The sequence below is a fragment of the Perissodus microlepis genome, chromosome 3, assembly GCF_051167445.1.
Source record: "Perissodus microlepis isolate ML-2025 ecotype Zambia chromosome 3, ASM5116744v1, whole genome shotgun sequence".
NCBI classification, from domain to species: domain Eukaryota; kingdom Metazoa; phylum Chordata; class Actinopteri; order Cichliformes; family Cichlidae; genus Perissodus; species Perissodus microlepis.
The window spans coordinates 1471088-1488691 of NC_140463.1; the positions used below are offsets into that span (position 1 = coordinate 1471088).

Sequence of the window (17604 nt, forward strand, 5' to 3'; positions counted from 1 at the left end):
TGTTTATGTTATGCTAACATAGCTGTGTCGCAAGTGATCACGTAGCACATCATTATATAGCAACTAGCGCAACTTCAGTAACGCTACAAACGTCACTGCTGTTTAGTTTCTGTCTTCATTTATGTTGGAAGTGATAGCATATCAAGTCTTCTCTTTATATAGGATCAGTGACCCCTCCTCCCTCTGTTGGGTATTTTTCCATTCCTTGTTTTTTACTTCATCCGTATTAACTTTAAACTAATAAATATTTTCTCAACTCTACAAATGTCAACATTACCCACAATTATCGTTGTAATGTGTTTGTTCCTCTTTTAATCTTCGACACTTGTGTTACATAACTTTCTGGCACTACTCCATAACTTTCCAAGTGCTTTTCCCAGCATCCATCATTTTTAATTGTGTCTCTTTGATAGTTTTATGGCCAGAGTGCAAAAGACTGCAGAACTACAGATATCAAACATACTACAGAGAGAAACATTTAATGATCCTGACAACTTTGTCGGGTTTGCTGACAGGAGTATGCTACTATATCTTTTAAGGAAGGATTTTTTCACAACTTTGGGCAATGGTGACGGGCAAAAAGTGTCCCAGGTGCACTCTCAGGCATGCAAAGTTTGTTTACTATATTTGTTAGAGTTGGGTGGTTCACCACCTTCTAGCAGCAAAGACGGACAGAGAGACTCCCAGGTGCATCTTAGCAGGGCCAAGTTTATGTAACCCTATGTTTGGACTTGCCAATGTTTTTGAAATCCCTGTGGACCTCAAGAACATTTAGAGGAGAAAAACTGAACCACAGCTTCAGTTCGGTTGGTTGCAGAGTGAGCTTCCTGTTGATTAAGCTGTTTTAAATCTGGATATAAAGATTCAAATAAAGACGCTGAAAAAACAAAATTTTAATTAAGCTGTTTAGAATGTCACATTTTTCTGATAAAGTGTAGCAGTCTTTTACAACAAAGGCTGGCATCTCATTTGTAGTTATAAGAAGACTTCATTATTTTCCAAAATTTTTAGGATTGTTCAGATGTGTGGTAGTTTTTGAAAGATAGAATTCTGATTTAGCCTTTTTAATTAAGGAATTTGAACTATTTCTGAGCTGTTTGAAAAACAGCAAATTCGCTTCAGATTGAGTTTTTCTGGCCTGAGCCCAGGCAGCAACACTTTTTTTGAGTAGATTGGACAGCTGAGGAAAAACCAAGGGATGCTTTTGCATTTTACTCTAAATTTGCACGTAGCGACATGTTTTTTTTATAATTTTGATAAAAGTGTCATAAAAATAATTCCATGCTAGCTCAACATGAGTTATCAGGTAGATTCTATTCCAGTTATAGTCCCATAAATCACGAAAGAAAGCTTGCTCAAAGAAATGCTTAATATATCGTTTAAAACTATTTATGGCCTTGATTTTGGGAGCTTCAATTGTCTTACTGCAGCTACCACACTGATATCATTTGCGAAAACCCCAGTGTGAGAATATTTATATGGCATGTTAGTTAAAAAAAACAAAAAAACAATAAGTGATGAATTTTCTAGGCATTTAAGATTTAGACGAGTTGTGCTGTAAATTAGTTGTGTGACATTATATGAATCACACAAAGTTTTACAACTGTCTGAGGCAGAAGACAACCAGTCCCAGTTGAAATCTCCGGCTAGCACAATTTAGCACAGGTAGATAGTTTTTCACAAAGTGAATTTAAAGCCTCACTACTAGCCAAGGGTGGTCTATAACAGCCCACAATCCGGTCTTTAAGTGATGACGTGATGAATCCTGCTTCCGGGCCCAAACTACTCTACATTTAATGAGGCTGTTGTGCTTTTAACATGTTTTAATGCTTTGTATTTTGTTCTAACAAGCCCCTAAAAACAGTCAGTGATATTTGTTGGCTTCTCTCGGTTTTTATTACCGCTAATCATTTTAAAGCTCAGTTTTTAAACCCTTATGATGCAACTACAGCCCAGCCCATGCAACAGTATATTGATAACTAACCTCGTATTGTGGATGGATTATCTGAGTTGTTCACAATTTGACAACTGACACCAGACATTATCAGAGAATTAATAAAATGAGGCTAAATTATTTATATTGATATTGAAAAAAATATTTTGAACCTTAAAGACAAAACTGAAACTTAAACAGAAACCAAAACTGTAAAGTTACTCTGGAAAGTACCATGGTTTCTCAGAAATCATGTGACTTTAAATTCCCGCCTCTGGCGGATATAAAACTGCAGAGCTCTGGGTCCTCTTTGTTCTTTCTGCTTCCTGAATATCACAGAACGTCTTGAAATTAACACAACACAACACAGGTAAGATCACTTTAAATTCTGGGATCAGGAGATTCAAATTAAAGAGAGAAAAAAAATCTCTCACTGAAAATGGAGTCTGATTTTGTTTATTCTCCTAATTATTCACTAAATTGGTGTGAACAGGAAAATATACCAAAAGGACAGCAATTGGCTTTGTTTAGTATGGATTCTGAGGTTAGAAATTCATGTACAGTATTCCCTCATTTCACTGACTCGCTACTTTATTTGTACTTTTATATTGCAGGAATTTCATTATCAGGCCTATAGGCATTTTAATTTTTTTTTAGATTTTAATGATTTTTGCAGTAAAAATAGCATTTGATAGCCAAAAAAAATGTATAACAGTATAAATATCGCCTTACTTTTGAACACCACATCGCATATGGATCAAGGCATTATTTCCGGATTTAAGGTGTTTCATATTCAAAATGCCCTGCACCACTTGGTGGAGGCAATGGACTAGGAAGATAACCTTTCGCTTAATACATAAGGATGTGTCTCAAAAGTGTGGTTAAAAATATGGAAATGCTTCTAAGAGCGTGGGGAGGGTTTTTATGGCTTAAAATATATAAACATTGTTGGGAATTTACCTGAATTATTTTTAACTTTGAATACCTCATTTATGATTTATATTTGATTACACATTTATCTTTTGCAGTGTAATATACACTAGAGTGTTGGAAGAAAATGCCACACCCATGCAATTCAAAACTAGTGGAAAATTACTGGACAGGCCATAGGTTCTGATGTGTGCAGGTAGGGAAATGCCAAATAGGGAAAGGAAAGTCTAAAGTCTAGTTCCTCCCCAACTTGTCAGAATCATATTCTGTTTGTGCATGTTATGATAAAAGTTTTATTTATTGGAAATTTGAACCCTTTGTCTCTCTGGACAGTTGGACAGAGAGAGATCCATAGCACTGTGTCAATTTGAAATTTCAACCATTTAATACATTTTTGAAAACTTATATTTTGGGTTTGCTCATCTTCACTCACAAAATTAACCTGACAATTCTGGTGACCCATTTTCAGAACTGATGATTCTTGGTACTCCGTATCTGGTTATAAGGTCATTCCTCAGCCATTATATCACAGTCTTTGTGTCCTCTCTCTTGCAGGAATTTGATTTGACCCATTTGGTGAATCTGTCCACCATTACCAGTAGGTATCCGTATACCTTTATTCTGTCTTCAACTCCCATGTCAGTGAAGTTAATGGTAATGTCTTTGAATGAGGTGTCTGGGACTAGGAATTTGCCCATGGGACACTTGTAGACTTTTTTTGGTTTGCGCTTATTGGAGGTGAGACACGAAATGCAGTTATATAGCTCTCCGACATGCTGCCCATGTGTGGGTGTCACCACAGTCCTTCAATATTTCTCTGAGTTAGCAGTTTACTGACATGTGCAGGGCCATGTGCTTGCTTGATACGAAGCTGAAAAAGATCTGCTGGTGCCGATATTCTCCCATCATGTGACCTTCAGAGCCCATCCTTCTGTGTAGCTACCTTTTGACATAAAATTGCAAACCAGACTTTGAGTTTGCATGAGAAATTAATGTTTTTTGTCATGTTTCTGGGTCTTAGACCCAGCTTTTGATTTTGTGTTTTTTCCAGAGTGTTTTTGTGTCATTATGATGATTTAAGTTCCACTAGTCAGTCCTGAGTTATTCTTGCTATGTTTCAGAGTTTCCTTGTCATCCAAGTTTAGGTTCTCTCTTCTGGGTTCTCTTTACATCCTTGTCCTCTGTGTTCCTCGCGCCTTCTGTGTGTGGGTATGTGTCCTTGTGTCTTGTCTCCCTTTTCTGTTTACATGTTCCTTTTCTTGTGTTTGCACTTCCCTCATCAACCCTCTGTGTATTTATTCAGTGAGTTTTCCTTTGTTCATTGTCAGGTCGCCTGTTTGTCTTCCCATGTTCCAAGTCTCTAGTTTTTTTCACATTCCCTGTGCTCCTTATGTGTGTTTAACTCCCCTTATAAGTGCATGTTTAGGTTAGTGAATGCCGTAAGGCACACACAATAACTAAAGAAAGTTAAGCTTCTTCACCTCTTTTCAGCACAAACTTCAGTTTCTTCACCTCTTTTCAGCAGAAGGTTCAGCTTCTTCGACTCTTTTTAGCGGAAAGTTTAGCTTCTTCACCTGTTTTCACCAGACAGTTCAACTTCACCTCTTTTCAGCAGAATGTTCAGCTTCCTCACCTCTTTTCAGCACAAACTTCACATTCTTCTGCACACTTCACGTTTTTTTGTCTCATCATATCTCTCTTTAGGCTCACTGTGATGAGCAACCGCCCTGAGACCAGGGGGCACTGCTTCGAATCCTACTCATGGTTGTTCCTGCACGTCTTCCCCACTTTTCAGTGTACCCTTTCAAATAAAGCCGTATTCAGTGAACTGTTCAGCTTCTACACATCTTTTAGGCCTTTTCCCCTCTTTCGGCAGACAGTTCAGCTTCTTCCCCTTGTTTCAGCAGTTTCCACTACACGGCATTCACACTGCATTTTTAAAGGAAATGCAACTTTTTCTAACCCTAGCAAATAAGACCAGCTAGGGTGGACAATGCTGTCTCAGGAACATCTTTACACAGCCTGCACCTGGGTTCTTGCCTGGTGTGGTAGTCGCCAGCCTCTATGGATCTTGTACTTAGAGCTTGTCACTGTGCTGGCATAATTAGTGACTCTGTGCTGTCCTACCAGTGGCTTTGTCCAGACACTGGTAGGACTTCTGGATGACATCCAGAAGGCTGACTATCTTCCGTGGTACATACTGTGCAAAGGCTTGTCCTTCCATGTAGGTTCAATTCAATTCAATTCAATTCAATTTTATTTATATAGCGCCAAATCACAACAAAAGTCGCCTCAAGGCGCTTCATAGATACAGAGAAAAACCCAACAATCATATGACCCCCTATGAGCAAGCACTTTGGCGACAGTGGGAAGGAAAAACTCCCTTTTAACAGGAAGAAACCTCCGGCAGAACCAGGCTCAGGGAGGGGCGGCCATCTGCTGCGACCGGTTGGGGTGAGAGAAGGAAGACAGGATAAAAGACATGCTGTGGAAGAGAGACAGAGGTTAATAACAGATATGATTCAATGCAGAGAGGTCTATTAATACATAGTGAGTGAGAAAGGTGACTGGAAAGGAAAAACTCAATGCATCATGGGAATCCCCCGGCAGCCTACGTCTATTGCAGCATAACTAAGGGAGGATTCAGGGTCACCTGGTCCAGCCCTAACTATATGCTTTAGCAAAAAGGAAAGTTTTAAGCCTAATCTTAAAAGTAGAGATAGTGTCTGTCTCCCGAATCCAAACTGGAAGCTGGTTCCACAGAAGAGGGGCCTGAAAACTGAAGGCTCTGCCTCCCATTCTACTTTTAAATACTCTAGGAACAACAAGTAGGCCTGCAGAGCGAGAGCGAAGTGCTCTAATAGGGTGATATGGTACTACAAGGTCATTAAGATAAGATGGGCCTGATTATTTAAGACTTTGTATGTGAGGAGCAGGATTTTGAATTCAATTCTGGACTTAACAGGAAGCCAATGAAGGGAAGCCAAAACAGGAGAAATATGCTCTCTCTTTCTAGTCCCTGTCAGGACTCTTGCTGCAGCATTTTGGATTAGCTGAAGGCTTTTCAGTGAGTTTTTTGGACATCCTGATAATAATGAATTACAGTCGTCCAGCCTGGAAGTAATAAATGCATGAACTAGTTTTTCAGCGTCACTTTAAGACAGGATATTTCTAATTTTAGAGATGTTGCGCAAATGGAAGAAAGCAGTCTTACATATTTGTTTAATATGTGCGTTGAAGGACATGTCCTGGTCAAAAATGACTCCAAGGTTCCTCACAGCGTTACTGGAGGCCAAGGTAATGCCATCCAGAGTATGAATCTGGTTAGATACCATATTTCTAAGATTTTCAGGGCCGAGTACAATAACCTCAGTTTTATCTGAATTAAGAAGCAGAAAGTTAGCGGCCATCCAGGTCTTTATGTCTTTAAGACATTCCTGCAGTTTAACTCATTGGTGTGTGTTATCTGGCTTCATGGACAGATAGAGCTGGGTGTCATCTGCATAGCAGTGTAAATGTATGCTATGTCTTCTAATGATGCTGCCTAAGGGAAGCATGTATAATGTAAACAGAATTGGTCCTAGCACTGAACCCTGTGGAACTACATCATTAACCTCAGTGTGTGAAGAGGACTCTCCATTTACATGCACAAATTGGAGTCTATTAGATAGATATGATACAAACCACTGCAGTGCAGTACCTGTAATACCTACAGCATGTTCTAATCGCTCTAATAGGATATTATGGTCAACAGTATCGAACGCTGCACTGAGGTCTAGCAGGACAAGCACAGAGATGAGTCCACTGTCAGAGGCCATAAGAAGATCATTTGTAACCTTCACTAAAGCTGTTTCTGTGCTGTGATGAGCTCTGAAACCTGACTGAAACTCTTCAAATAAACCATTTTTCTGCAGATGATCTGTTAGCTGTTTGACAACTACTCTTTCAAGGATTTTTGATATGAAAGGAAGGTTGGAGATCCTCCTCTTGCCTCTCTTTCTTGTACTTCTGGTATTCACTGAGCATTTGGCTGGTTGTGGCCATTTCTCTGATTTATTTATGGATGTTTGTTGTCTCATCCTGGACTGCGGTACTGACAGGCTATTCCCTGGCCTCCTTCCTTCCTAAGCGTACAACCTCAGTGTGCTGGATTTTGTGTAAAATTTGCCATGCATGGTCAGGAGATTCCTTGTCTTGATGTGAGTGGCTTCCATCTCCTCCTTTGGCCAGCTTATTATTCTAGAAGGCTATCTGATCACCTGCAGGGTGTAGGTTTTGATAGCCCGGATCTTTTTCTTCCCATTCAGCTAACTCCTCAGGACTTCCCTCACCCTGACCCCGAATGACATTCTGATGTCCTTGCTGTAGAATGTGGTGGTGTTCACTCTTGCCATACAGCTTGATGTCATGTAGAGGAGGTAGATGATGATTGCTCCATTACATCTTCAGTATCTGTGTCTTCTCAATGATCTCACTGAGGAGGTTCTATGCAGAACAGCAGTGGGGACAGAGCATCTCCTTGGTAGACCTCAAACTTGATGGTTACCTGTGCTGTGGGCTTGAATTTGGCCTCTAGTTTTGGACGCCACATCTCCACTGAGTTCCCGATGAAGGCTTTTAGGGTCTTGTTGATCTGGTATAGTTCAAGGCATTCCAGGATCCAAATGTGGGGCATTGAGTCATAGGATTCTTATAGTCAATCCAGGCAGTGCACACGTTGATCAGTCTGGTCTTGCAGTCTTGGGCGACCAGTAGCTAGTGTTTCACTCCTCTGGTATTCCTGACAATTCTTTTCTGTGCCCTGGTCATGTATTGAGCCATATGCCTGTTCATCTTAGCCACTATGATGCTGCCAGATACATCATGTGTTGCTGTGAGCTTCTTTAGCAAGTAGGCGTGAATCATGTCGAGGCCTGGTGCTGTCAAACTCTTCATAATGGAGACCCGTTGTTGGATGCCTGCCACTGTGACGGTTACTGATCCCGTTTCAGGGAGGTTACTGTGGTCTGCTCTTAGATCCACTAGCCACTGAGTGTTGCCGTTGTGGGTCTGTCCTCCTCACATATGCTCTTCTAGTATTGCTCTGTGTCCAGCCTTGCTGTTGACCTGTTACTATATTGTTCACCTGCTACTGAGAGTATAGAATGGATGGTTCTTTGGAGAGCAGCTGCTTTCAGAAGTCTAAGAAAGAGTAGCAAGAGGAGGAACCATCATGGAAGAAGAGGGTCCTACACAGTATGTACTACTGGCAAATAGAGGAAGTTGCTGACATCCAGAAATCCTACCAGTGGCTGGACAAAGGTGGAATGAAATACAGCTCATAGGCACTAATCATGACAGCACAGGAACAAACTCTAAGTACAAGATCCATCAAGACTGCAGTCTACTACACCAGGCAAGACCCCAGGTGCAGGGTGTGTAAAGATGCCCCGGAGACAATCCAGCACATAATAGCAGGGTGCAAGATGCTAGCAGGCAGGGCATACATGGAATGCCATAACCAAGTGGCTGGGATAGTACACAGGAAAATCTGTGTCAACTTCCCTCTATGCTGCCTGTATCTTGGCCTCTAGTCTCCTTCTCCATGGAGTATAGTGCTCCTTGTGGCTGTTCATCTTATAGCAAAGCAGTGTAGTGTGTTGATCAGCTGGCTGTTTATGGTGATGGTCATAGTACGGATTGTCTGTAATTCAGATCTTCTAGTAGACCTTCAGAGGGTACTTCACATAGTCTTGATAATTGGCAAAAGAGGGTCTAGGTGTCCAGCTTAGCCCTGATACTTTCTCTCAGGCTAGCTGCTCTTGCACTCAGTGCCTTCAACACACCAGTTGTCTGTGGGACTTGGTACCCAAGGGTGGGGGTGATAATATCTTCCCCCTGACTTGTCATCATGGCACCACCTTGCGTAGCATTTGTATTGTACCTTATTATTCTCCAGTTGTGATAGCAATCACTTCTTTCGGATGCTGGAACACTGAGCTACTATTTTCACCATTAGTCCAAATGTTGGCTACTGAAGGCTCCATTGGTCCCACATCCTCTTCATGTAACCCCTTCTGCTGGGGTTACTTGCAAAAACTCCTTATTCTCATCCCTTTTCCATTCATGCCTTCTTTTTCCAGTAGCCGACTTCTCAGTGTATCCTAGTTCCTCAACAACTGTGACATCCGGTATAGCTTCAGTTATGTATCCCTTGCACGTTACTGACATCTGAACAGAATTTCATGCGAAAAGTGCTTTTCGAAATGTATTTACTCCTTTATTTCCCCATAAATTGAGCCACATTAGTAGTGAAATGCATTTGTGGGTTTAGGAGCAGAGTTGACTTGGTTGCACCCATGAAAAACTTACTAAATCTTCTCTGCCAATGCCAAACAGCTTTTTCTGCTACTGCTACTGTTCACTTGATGTAGCGCAGCTAGAAACTGGCAGAGTAAACTAGTGTCTGAGTAAATTATTAACAAATAAATTGTTCTTTGAGCATTTTTCATTCTTCTTTTTCCATGTTTTTAATCTAGGAAGGGAGACCTGGTCTAACAGCACCGTGTGCAGATCCATTTACCACCCCGATCATAATGGCAGCAGTGTAAGTGATATAAACACAATGAACCACTTACACAGTATGCAAAATCTTGTTGTTTTCATGCTAAACATAAAGACTCTGAGAGTACTTCATTCATTTAGTATTTATGTGTAAACTAACAGTCAAAGTGCATCTATAAATTCATCAACATATACGACACTTGGGTTTTTGCAGTCTTTAGCAGTAGAGCCACTGTGCCTCTTATTAGTGGTAGTTTAGCAGGGCCCTCTTCCAGGAAACTAATTTAGCTAACAGCTCTGACATCAGGGAAACACTGGTTTTCTTTTCCACAAAGAGAATCAACTTAAACTCTGTTACCATGGTAGCTGACACAGACCTAACCTCCTTCTTGGCAGATTTTCTTCAACAAACTCTGAGTTTCTCTTTTAAAGCTTCCCTTCCTGCTGCACCTGAACCAGCTGACTGGCACTCCCATTCATTAAGATGTTATCAAAGAGGAGAGAATTAATTTGAAAAATTTAAAAGATTTTATAAAAATTAAAATCCCAGTTTACTATTTTTTTGTACTTTTTTTGTGAGCCACATTATTGTGATGATTGTGATGTCATGACCTACTAATTAACAAGTAACAGGTAATTTATGTACAAAGAGGCAGCCAGATCAACTTAGTAAAAACAGCATTCTGTTGAGAGAATGTGAGAATGTGAATTGGTGGCTCAAAAACCCTGAGGAGGGAGCCTGAGGGAGAATGCTGCTAACCAAAATATTCCAGGGTGATCTCAGGTTTCACATGAGTGTTTTACTGTGAAAACAGAGGCAATTCTGATAAATGAGAGGAGGCTAATGGAGACTCAATATGCTTTTGATATAATAAATAACTCTTCTTTTTTTTTTTTTTTTGCCTGTCCCGTTTGGTTCTTTTGCCATCAGAATTATTGTCTAAATAACTCTTCTGATAGAAATCACAGAGCACTGTATAGTTCGGAGAATTACGACTAAGATTTATCCAGAGGAGAGCTAATGTATTAGATACTGAAATTTGTGTGGACCAGCTTATCTATACAACGTGCAGAAGAACACAAAACATTATTTACTATAAGATCACAAGATGTTCCAATTATTATGTTACTGTAGCATGTGAATCTGTGTGTGCATTTATTTTAAATGGCACAAGTTGCTCACTGTGTGCGCACTGATGAGAAAAAGAAGCTCACTTAAATTCATTTCTGCTCTGTTTCATGAAAACAGTAATACCTAGGAGCAATTAGCGGAGTTTGCCTCTAAACCCTCAGTGCGATGACTGTGAAGAGTTTTTAGGACAGAGCCAAGGTTTTGGTGCTGCAATAACAGTTTTGAGCATCCATGCAAAGTCCCAATTGAACACTCGTTCTAAAAAACATCTTTCCCTCCAAAAAAACCCTTTCTTAGTAGAAACTATTACAATCGCAGCACACAGAAGGTGGGATTTTTTGCAGCATTAGATCTTATGCAATTTGCAGTTAACTGTTTTCCACAGATTTTGTAAATTCACATTTGTGTGACTCATTTAAATATTCTTCTCCTGAAGTTGAATATCTTACAAATTCACGTGCGAAAAGGCAAGCTGCAAAAATACTCCTACTCTGTTCACAACAGTTACAAAACTAACTTTGTACCTCTTTTGTAAATCCACCAATTTTTTAATGTCAAAACAAGGCTTTCTGCTGCTGCAGACATTAGTAACTCTGGCCCTAAATGTTCCTTCTTTAAAATTCCAGCCTTTTTAATGACATAACACAGTCTGTTCTCATTTATATAACCATAAAACAACAGTGTGGTGAAGTAAGATACATGTTTTGTAGTCCATCTTCTGCACATTGTAGTTTCAACACTCTTTCCATTCTCTCCTTATCAGTTCCACTAATGACTTTTCCAGGCAAGGTGGTTATGAATAGGAGATAGGACTTTTGGAACCACCAAGTATGAACATATATAGATATGATTGAACTTACTCTGATCAGTTATTTTGAAATATGATACTCAGTGTTGCCGATCTAATCGAGTTAATCACTGCAGAGTTTAATTTTAAACATGTTTCCTGGAACAGGGCCCTTTACCGGTGCAATAAAGATAAGCATCTGATGTTCTTGTTAATTTCTTGGATTATCTTAGAAATCTTGTATGTTCAACACTTGCTAATAACCTTTATTTCATGCATAGATTTCTCTGATTTTTAATTCAATTCAATTCAATTTTATTTATATAGCGCCAAATCACAACAAAAGTCGCCTCAAGGCGCTTCATAGATACAGAGAAAAACCCAACAATCATATGACCCCCTATGAGCAAGCACTTTGGCGACAGTGGGAAGGAAAAACTCCCTTTTAACAGGAAGAAACCTCCGGCAGAACCAGGCTCAGGGAGGGGCGGCCATCTGCTGCGACCGGTTGGGGTGAGAGAAGGAAGACAGGATAAAAGACATGCTGTGGAAGAGAGACAGAGGTTAATAACAGATATGATTCAATGCAGAGAGGTCTATTAATACATAGTGAGTGAGAAAGGTGACTGGAAAGGAAAAACTCAATGCATCATGGGAATCCCCCGGCAGCCTACGTCTATTGCAACATAACTAAGGGAGGATTCAGGGTCACCTGGTCCAGCCCTAACTATATGCTTTAGCAAAAAGGAAAGTTTTAAGCCTAATCTTAAAAGTAGAGATAGTTTCTGTCTCCCGAATCCAAACTGGAAGCTGGTTCCACAGAAGAGGGGCCTGAAAACTGAAGGCTCTGCCTCCCATTCTACTTTTAAATACTCTAGGAACAACAAGTAGGCCTGCAGAGCGAGAGCGAAGTGCTCTAATAGGGTGATATGGTACTACAAGGTCATTAAGATAAGATGGGCCTGATTATTTAAGACCTTGTATGTGAGGAGCAGGATTTTGAATTCAATTCTGGACTTAACAGGAAGCCAATGAAGGGAAGCCAAAACAGGAGAAATATGCTCTCTCTTTCTAGTCCCTGTCAGGACTCTTGCTGCAGCATTTTGGATTAGCTGAAGGCTTTTCAGTGAGTTTTTTGGACATCCTGATAATAATGAATTACAGTCGTCCAGCCTGGAAGTAATAAATGCATGAACTAGTTTTTCAGCGTCACTTTAAGACAGGATATTTCTAATTTTAGAGATGTTGCGCAAATGGAAGAAAGCAGTCTTACATATTTGTTTAATATGTGCGTTGAAGGACATGTCCTGGTCAAAAATGACTCCAAGGTTCCTCACAGCATTACTGGAGGCCAAGGTAATGCCATCCAGAGTATGAATCTGGTTAGATACCATATTTCTAAGATTTTCAGGGCCGAGTACAATAACCTCAGTTTTATCTGAATTAAGAAGCAGAAAGTTAGCGGCCATCCAGGTCTTTATGTCTTTAAGACATTCCTGCAGTTTAACTCATTGGTGTGTGTTATCTGGCTTCATGGACAGATAGAGCTGGGTGTCATCTGCATAGCAGTGTAAATGTATGCTATGTCTTCTAATGATGCTGCCTAAGGGAAGCATGTATAATGTAAACAGAATTGGTCCTAGCACTGAACCCTGTGGAACTACATCATTAACCTCAGTGTGTGAAGAGGACTCTCCATTTACATGCACAAATTGGAGTCTATTAGATAGATATGATACAAACCACTGCAGTGCAGTACCTGTAATACCTACAGCATGTTCTAATCGCTCTAATAGGATATTATGGTCAACAGTATCGAACGCTGCACTGAGGTCTAGCAGGACAAGCACAGAGATGAGTCCACTGTCAGAGGCCATAAGAAGATCATTTGTAACCTTCACTAAAGCTGTTTCTGTGCTGTGATGAGCTCTGAAACCTGACTGAAACTCTTCAAATAAACCATTCCTCTGCAGATGATCTGTTAGCTGTTTGACAACTACTCTTTCAAGGATTTTTGATATGAAAGGAAGGTTGGAGATCCTCCTCTTGCCTCTCTTTCTTGTACTTCTGGTATTCACTGAGCATTTGGCTGGTTGTGGCCATTTCTCTGATTTATTTATGGATGTTTGTTGTCTCATCCTGGACTGCGGTACTGACAGGCTATTCCCCGGCCTCCTTCCTTCCGCTAAGCGTACAACCTCAGTGTGCTGGATTTTGTGTAAAATTCGCCATGCATGGTCAGGAGATTCCTTGTCTTGATGTGAGTGGCTTCCATCTCCTCCTTTGGCCAGCTTATTATTCTAGAAGGCTATCTGATCACCTGCAGGGTGTAGGTTTTGATAGCCCGGATCTTTTTCTTCCCATTCAGCTAACTCCTCAGGACTTCCCTCACCCTGACCCCGAATGACATTCTGATGTCCTTGCTGTAGAATGTGGTGGTGTTCACTCTTGCCATACAGCTTGATGTCATGTAGAGGAGGTAGATGATGATTGCTCCATTACATCTTCAGTATCTGTGTCTTCTCAATGATCTCACTGAGGAGGTTCTATGCAGAACAGCAGTGGGGACAGAGCATCTGAATTAAGAAGCAGAAAGTTAGCGGCCATCCAGGTCTTTATGTCTTTAAGACATTCCTGCAGTTTAACTTATTGGTGTGTGTTATCTGGCTTCATGGACAGATAGAGCTGGGTGTCATCTGCATAGCAGTGAAAATGTATGCTATGTCTTCTAATGATGCTGCCTAAGGGAAGCATGTATAATGTAAACAGAATTGGTCCTAGCACTGAACCCTGTGGAACTCCATAATTAACCTCAGTGTGTGAAGAGGACTCTCCATTTACATGCACAAATTGGAGTCTATTAGATAGATATGATACAAACCACTGCAGTGCAGTACCTGTAATACCTACAGCATGTTCTAATCGCTCTAATAGGATATTATGGAATAATATCCTGGTACAGCTTTTATGAGCTGTACCAGAGAATTATGATGGTGTGTATGAAAAGAAAAAAAAGCATTTAGAGATTAAGCTCTTGACCCTTAAACCGGAATTTAATTTTATGAGAATGAGATAAAAGAGGATAATTCTGACTAATTGTCAGGAGTTGTGTGTGGAGGCGTGGAAAAGATGACCCAAACGCAGGACTCACGGTGCAGAAATGATGAGGATTTATTGGAGCGGGTGAATGAACAAAGCAGGAACGAAGGACTGGCTGGCTGAAAGACTGGATGAATGGCTGGCTGACTAACTGAACATACTTACGGAGAGACGGCATGAACATCAATGACACAAGAAGGGCAGAGAAGAGAGGGAAGAGAGGGCTTAAATACATAGACTGATTAGGATGATAATGAGAGACCGGTGAGTACACAGCTGAACATAATCTGGCTAATGACACGAGACGAGCTGACACAGGAAAAGCAGGAAGTGAGAACATGGAAGTGACAAAATAAACTGAACATGAACACAACTGAAAACACTGGGTCACCGACCCAGGAACCCTGACAGTACCCCCCCTTCAAGGGCCGGCACCCGACGGCCAAAAGAGAAAAAGACCAGAACAGGGCGGGCGGAGGGGGCCCAGGACGGAGGGACGGAGTCCACACCGAGACAGTTCAGGTGGGCGGCCGCGAGGAAGACGGCGGCGGCCACTGAGCAGGTCCGGTGGGCGGCCGCGAGGAAGACGGCGGCGGCCCCTGAGCAGGTCCGGTGGGCGGCCGCGAGGAAGACGGCAGTGGCAACTGAGCAGGTCCGGTGGGCGGCCGCGAGGAAGGCGGCGGCGGCCACTGAGCAGGTCCGGTGGCCAGCCGTGCCGGCGATGACGTCCAGAATGTGGCTGGGGCGACGGCGCGGCAGCCGCAGGACCAGGCGAAGCAGAAGCAGAAGCTGAAGCTGAGGCTGGACCAGGCGAAGCAGAAGCTGAAGCTGAGGCTGAGGCTGGACCAGGCGAAGCAGAAGCTGAAGCTGAGGCTGAGGCTGGACCAGGCGAAGCAGAAGCTGAGGCTGGACCAGGCAAAGCAGAAGCTGAGGCTGGACCAGGCGAAGCAACAGCTGTAGGGCCGGCAGGCGCGGAAGCCTCTGGCTGGAGACAGGCAGGGCCAGCGGGCGCGGAAGCCTCTGGCTGAAGAGCGGCCGGGCCAGCGGGCGCGGAAACCCCTGGCTGAAGAGCGGCCGGGCCAGCGGGCGCAGAAACCCCTGGCTGAGGAGCAGGAGAGCTCACAGCTGGCTCTGGGTACTGTGGCTGCAGGTCCGGGAACTGAACAGGATGGTGGATGAGTGACTGGGCCAGGGACTGAATAGGAGATTGGGCAACGGGCGACTGAACTACAAGGCACTGGATGACCGACTGAGCTGACTGGACTACAGAAGACTGGATGACAGACTGGACAGGAGCAGACTGGTGTTAAAATCTCCCAATTCTTTCAATCTTTGGGCTGAAGGAAGGACAGTACTCGGTGTATAAATGCTCAATCAACAATCATTTATTTCCATACAATTCAATACTTATGAGCATAAGCCATCCGGATGGGGAGACATGCATGAAGAGGGTCACAGCAAGTCTCAAAATGGTGACGGGTTACACAGCTTCTTATAGCCTCTAGTGGCCCCCACCTAGTCGTAAAAGCCTAAACATTCACATTCTTTCTCTGTTACTGCGCCTAAGTTATGACCTCGGCTCCTTATTTTTCTACCCTCTGTAAAGGTGGGGGTATGGAATGTGGTCTGTCTCTTCTATTATCGGCACAAGGTCCTCTGCACACAACATTCTCTTCATGATTCAGCAGTATGAAATGTCAAGAAACAGTGTAACACATTCACAGCAGATCAATGGTAGTGCACACCTGTCTAACAGAATCCAAAGTTGGTCACATTCTATCAACCCCAAAATATAATGGAACACCTGTCTAACAAACTACAAAAATGGTCATGTTCTTTTAACTTAAAAATATAATGGAAACTAAGCTACATACACAGCACACAATCTAGACTAAAGGATATTATATGACCTACAGCAGTTAACATAATTCAACTACTTTAACTACAGATATAAGATAACATATGATAACAGAATAATCTCACACTGGATTGACTGGACAGGAGGGGACTGGACTGACTGGAGGGCAGGAGACTGAGCTACGGGAGACTGGAGGACAGGAGGAGACTTAACTACAGGGGACTGGAGAACAGGAGACTGAGCTAGAAGCTGAACAGCAGGCGTGTGAACCGACTGGGGTGGCAGCTGAACAGCAGGTGAGGGAATTGACTGGAGTGGGGATGCTAAGGGATGAACAGAGGTAGGCGAGGCTGACGACGGAGCTGAGGTTGGTGTGGCTGATGGCTGAACTATAGACTGAGCTAGTGCGGGAGATAAAGCTACAGCCTGGGCTAGTAAAGCCGGTGCCTGAGCAGGGGACACTTCAGCTAGCCTAACCAGGGATAAAGCTAGTGAGTGAAAGGCTGGATCAGGCGGTGGATGAAGTGGTGGACTGATGGGTAAGCAGGCTAGCTCTTCCGAGCCTCCAGAGCATGAGGGCACTGGCTGGAGAGCCTCGGCTGGGCCTCTGGGATGGTCAGGTTGGATTCTGGCTGCCCTCAGCCTAGGCGCCGGGACAGGCACGGGAGGTGGCTGGACACCAGTCACCCCCACCCGAGGAACAGAAGCGGGTGTGGAGGTATACGGGGTCACAGCTGCCCTCGTCCTGGGAGCTGGCACAGGTGTGGGTGTAGGCTGACTGATAGGAGTGGAAATAATGACTGGGTGAGTGATACTGACAGGTCTATCGGGATTTATTCTGGTCCTTCTGCCACCACTATTTACAGTCTTGGACTGAACAGTCTTTGGGGGAGCAGAGCAGAAATAATCTTCCCAGTCCACTTCATCCTCTAGGAGGGAAACTCCCCATGGATCAGAAATGAGTCTATTGTGCGTTGTAAGTGAATAATCAGATGAGGGGTGTGGAAAACAGTCACTGGAACTCACCACCGGGAGTTGCTGAAAAGAGTCCATTTTATGGCGGCGTGTGCGCCGCTTTCCCCGGGAAGAGGAAGCGGGCAGGGTAAACCGCTGAGCCTCTGGTGTGGTATCCTCCGTTGAGCCGAGGTGGGAGGTGTAGCCGCTGTGCCGTGGCGAGGCGGAAAGGCTGGAGAGTGAAGCGGCCGGCGGGCGAGCGAGGAGCGGAGTGGCGGGAGAGCGAGCGGCCGACGGTTGGCCTGTGATGCCCACTCTCCACGGCGAATGCTCCGATGCAGGTGAGGCAGCAGGTGGAGGACCGCGGC

General features: G+C 43.0%; 1 protein-coding gene across 3 annotated transcripts in view; it reads left to right on the forward strand.

Annotated features, from left to right (window-relative positions):
• The first annotated feature begins 2213 nt into the window (after positions 1–2213).
• The window catches only part of LOC146389375 (uncharacterized), a 28950-nt gene continuing 13559 nt past the window's right edge, over positions 2214–17604 (forward strand). The window contains exons 1-3 of one of the 3 annotated variants that reach the window (XM_084911096.1): positions 2214–2303; positions 3419–3465; positions 9382–9449. In XM_084911096.1, the coding sequence (XP_084767222.1) occupies positions 9439–9449 (11 nt within the window). In that variant the 5' untranslated portion in view covers positions 2214–2303; positions 3419–3465; positions 9382–9438. The remainder of the gene's footprint in view (positions 2304–3418; positions 3466–9381; positions 9450–17604) is intronic. The other 2 variants (XM_084911086.1, XM_084911105.1) reach the window with 2 other exon arrangements.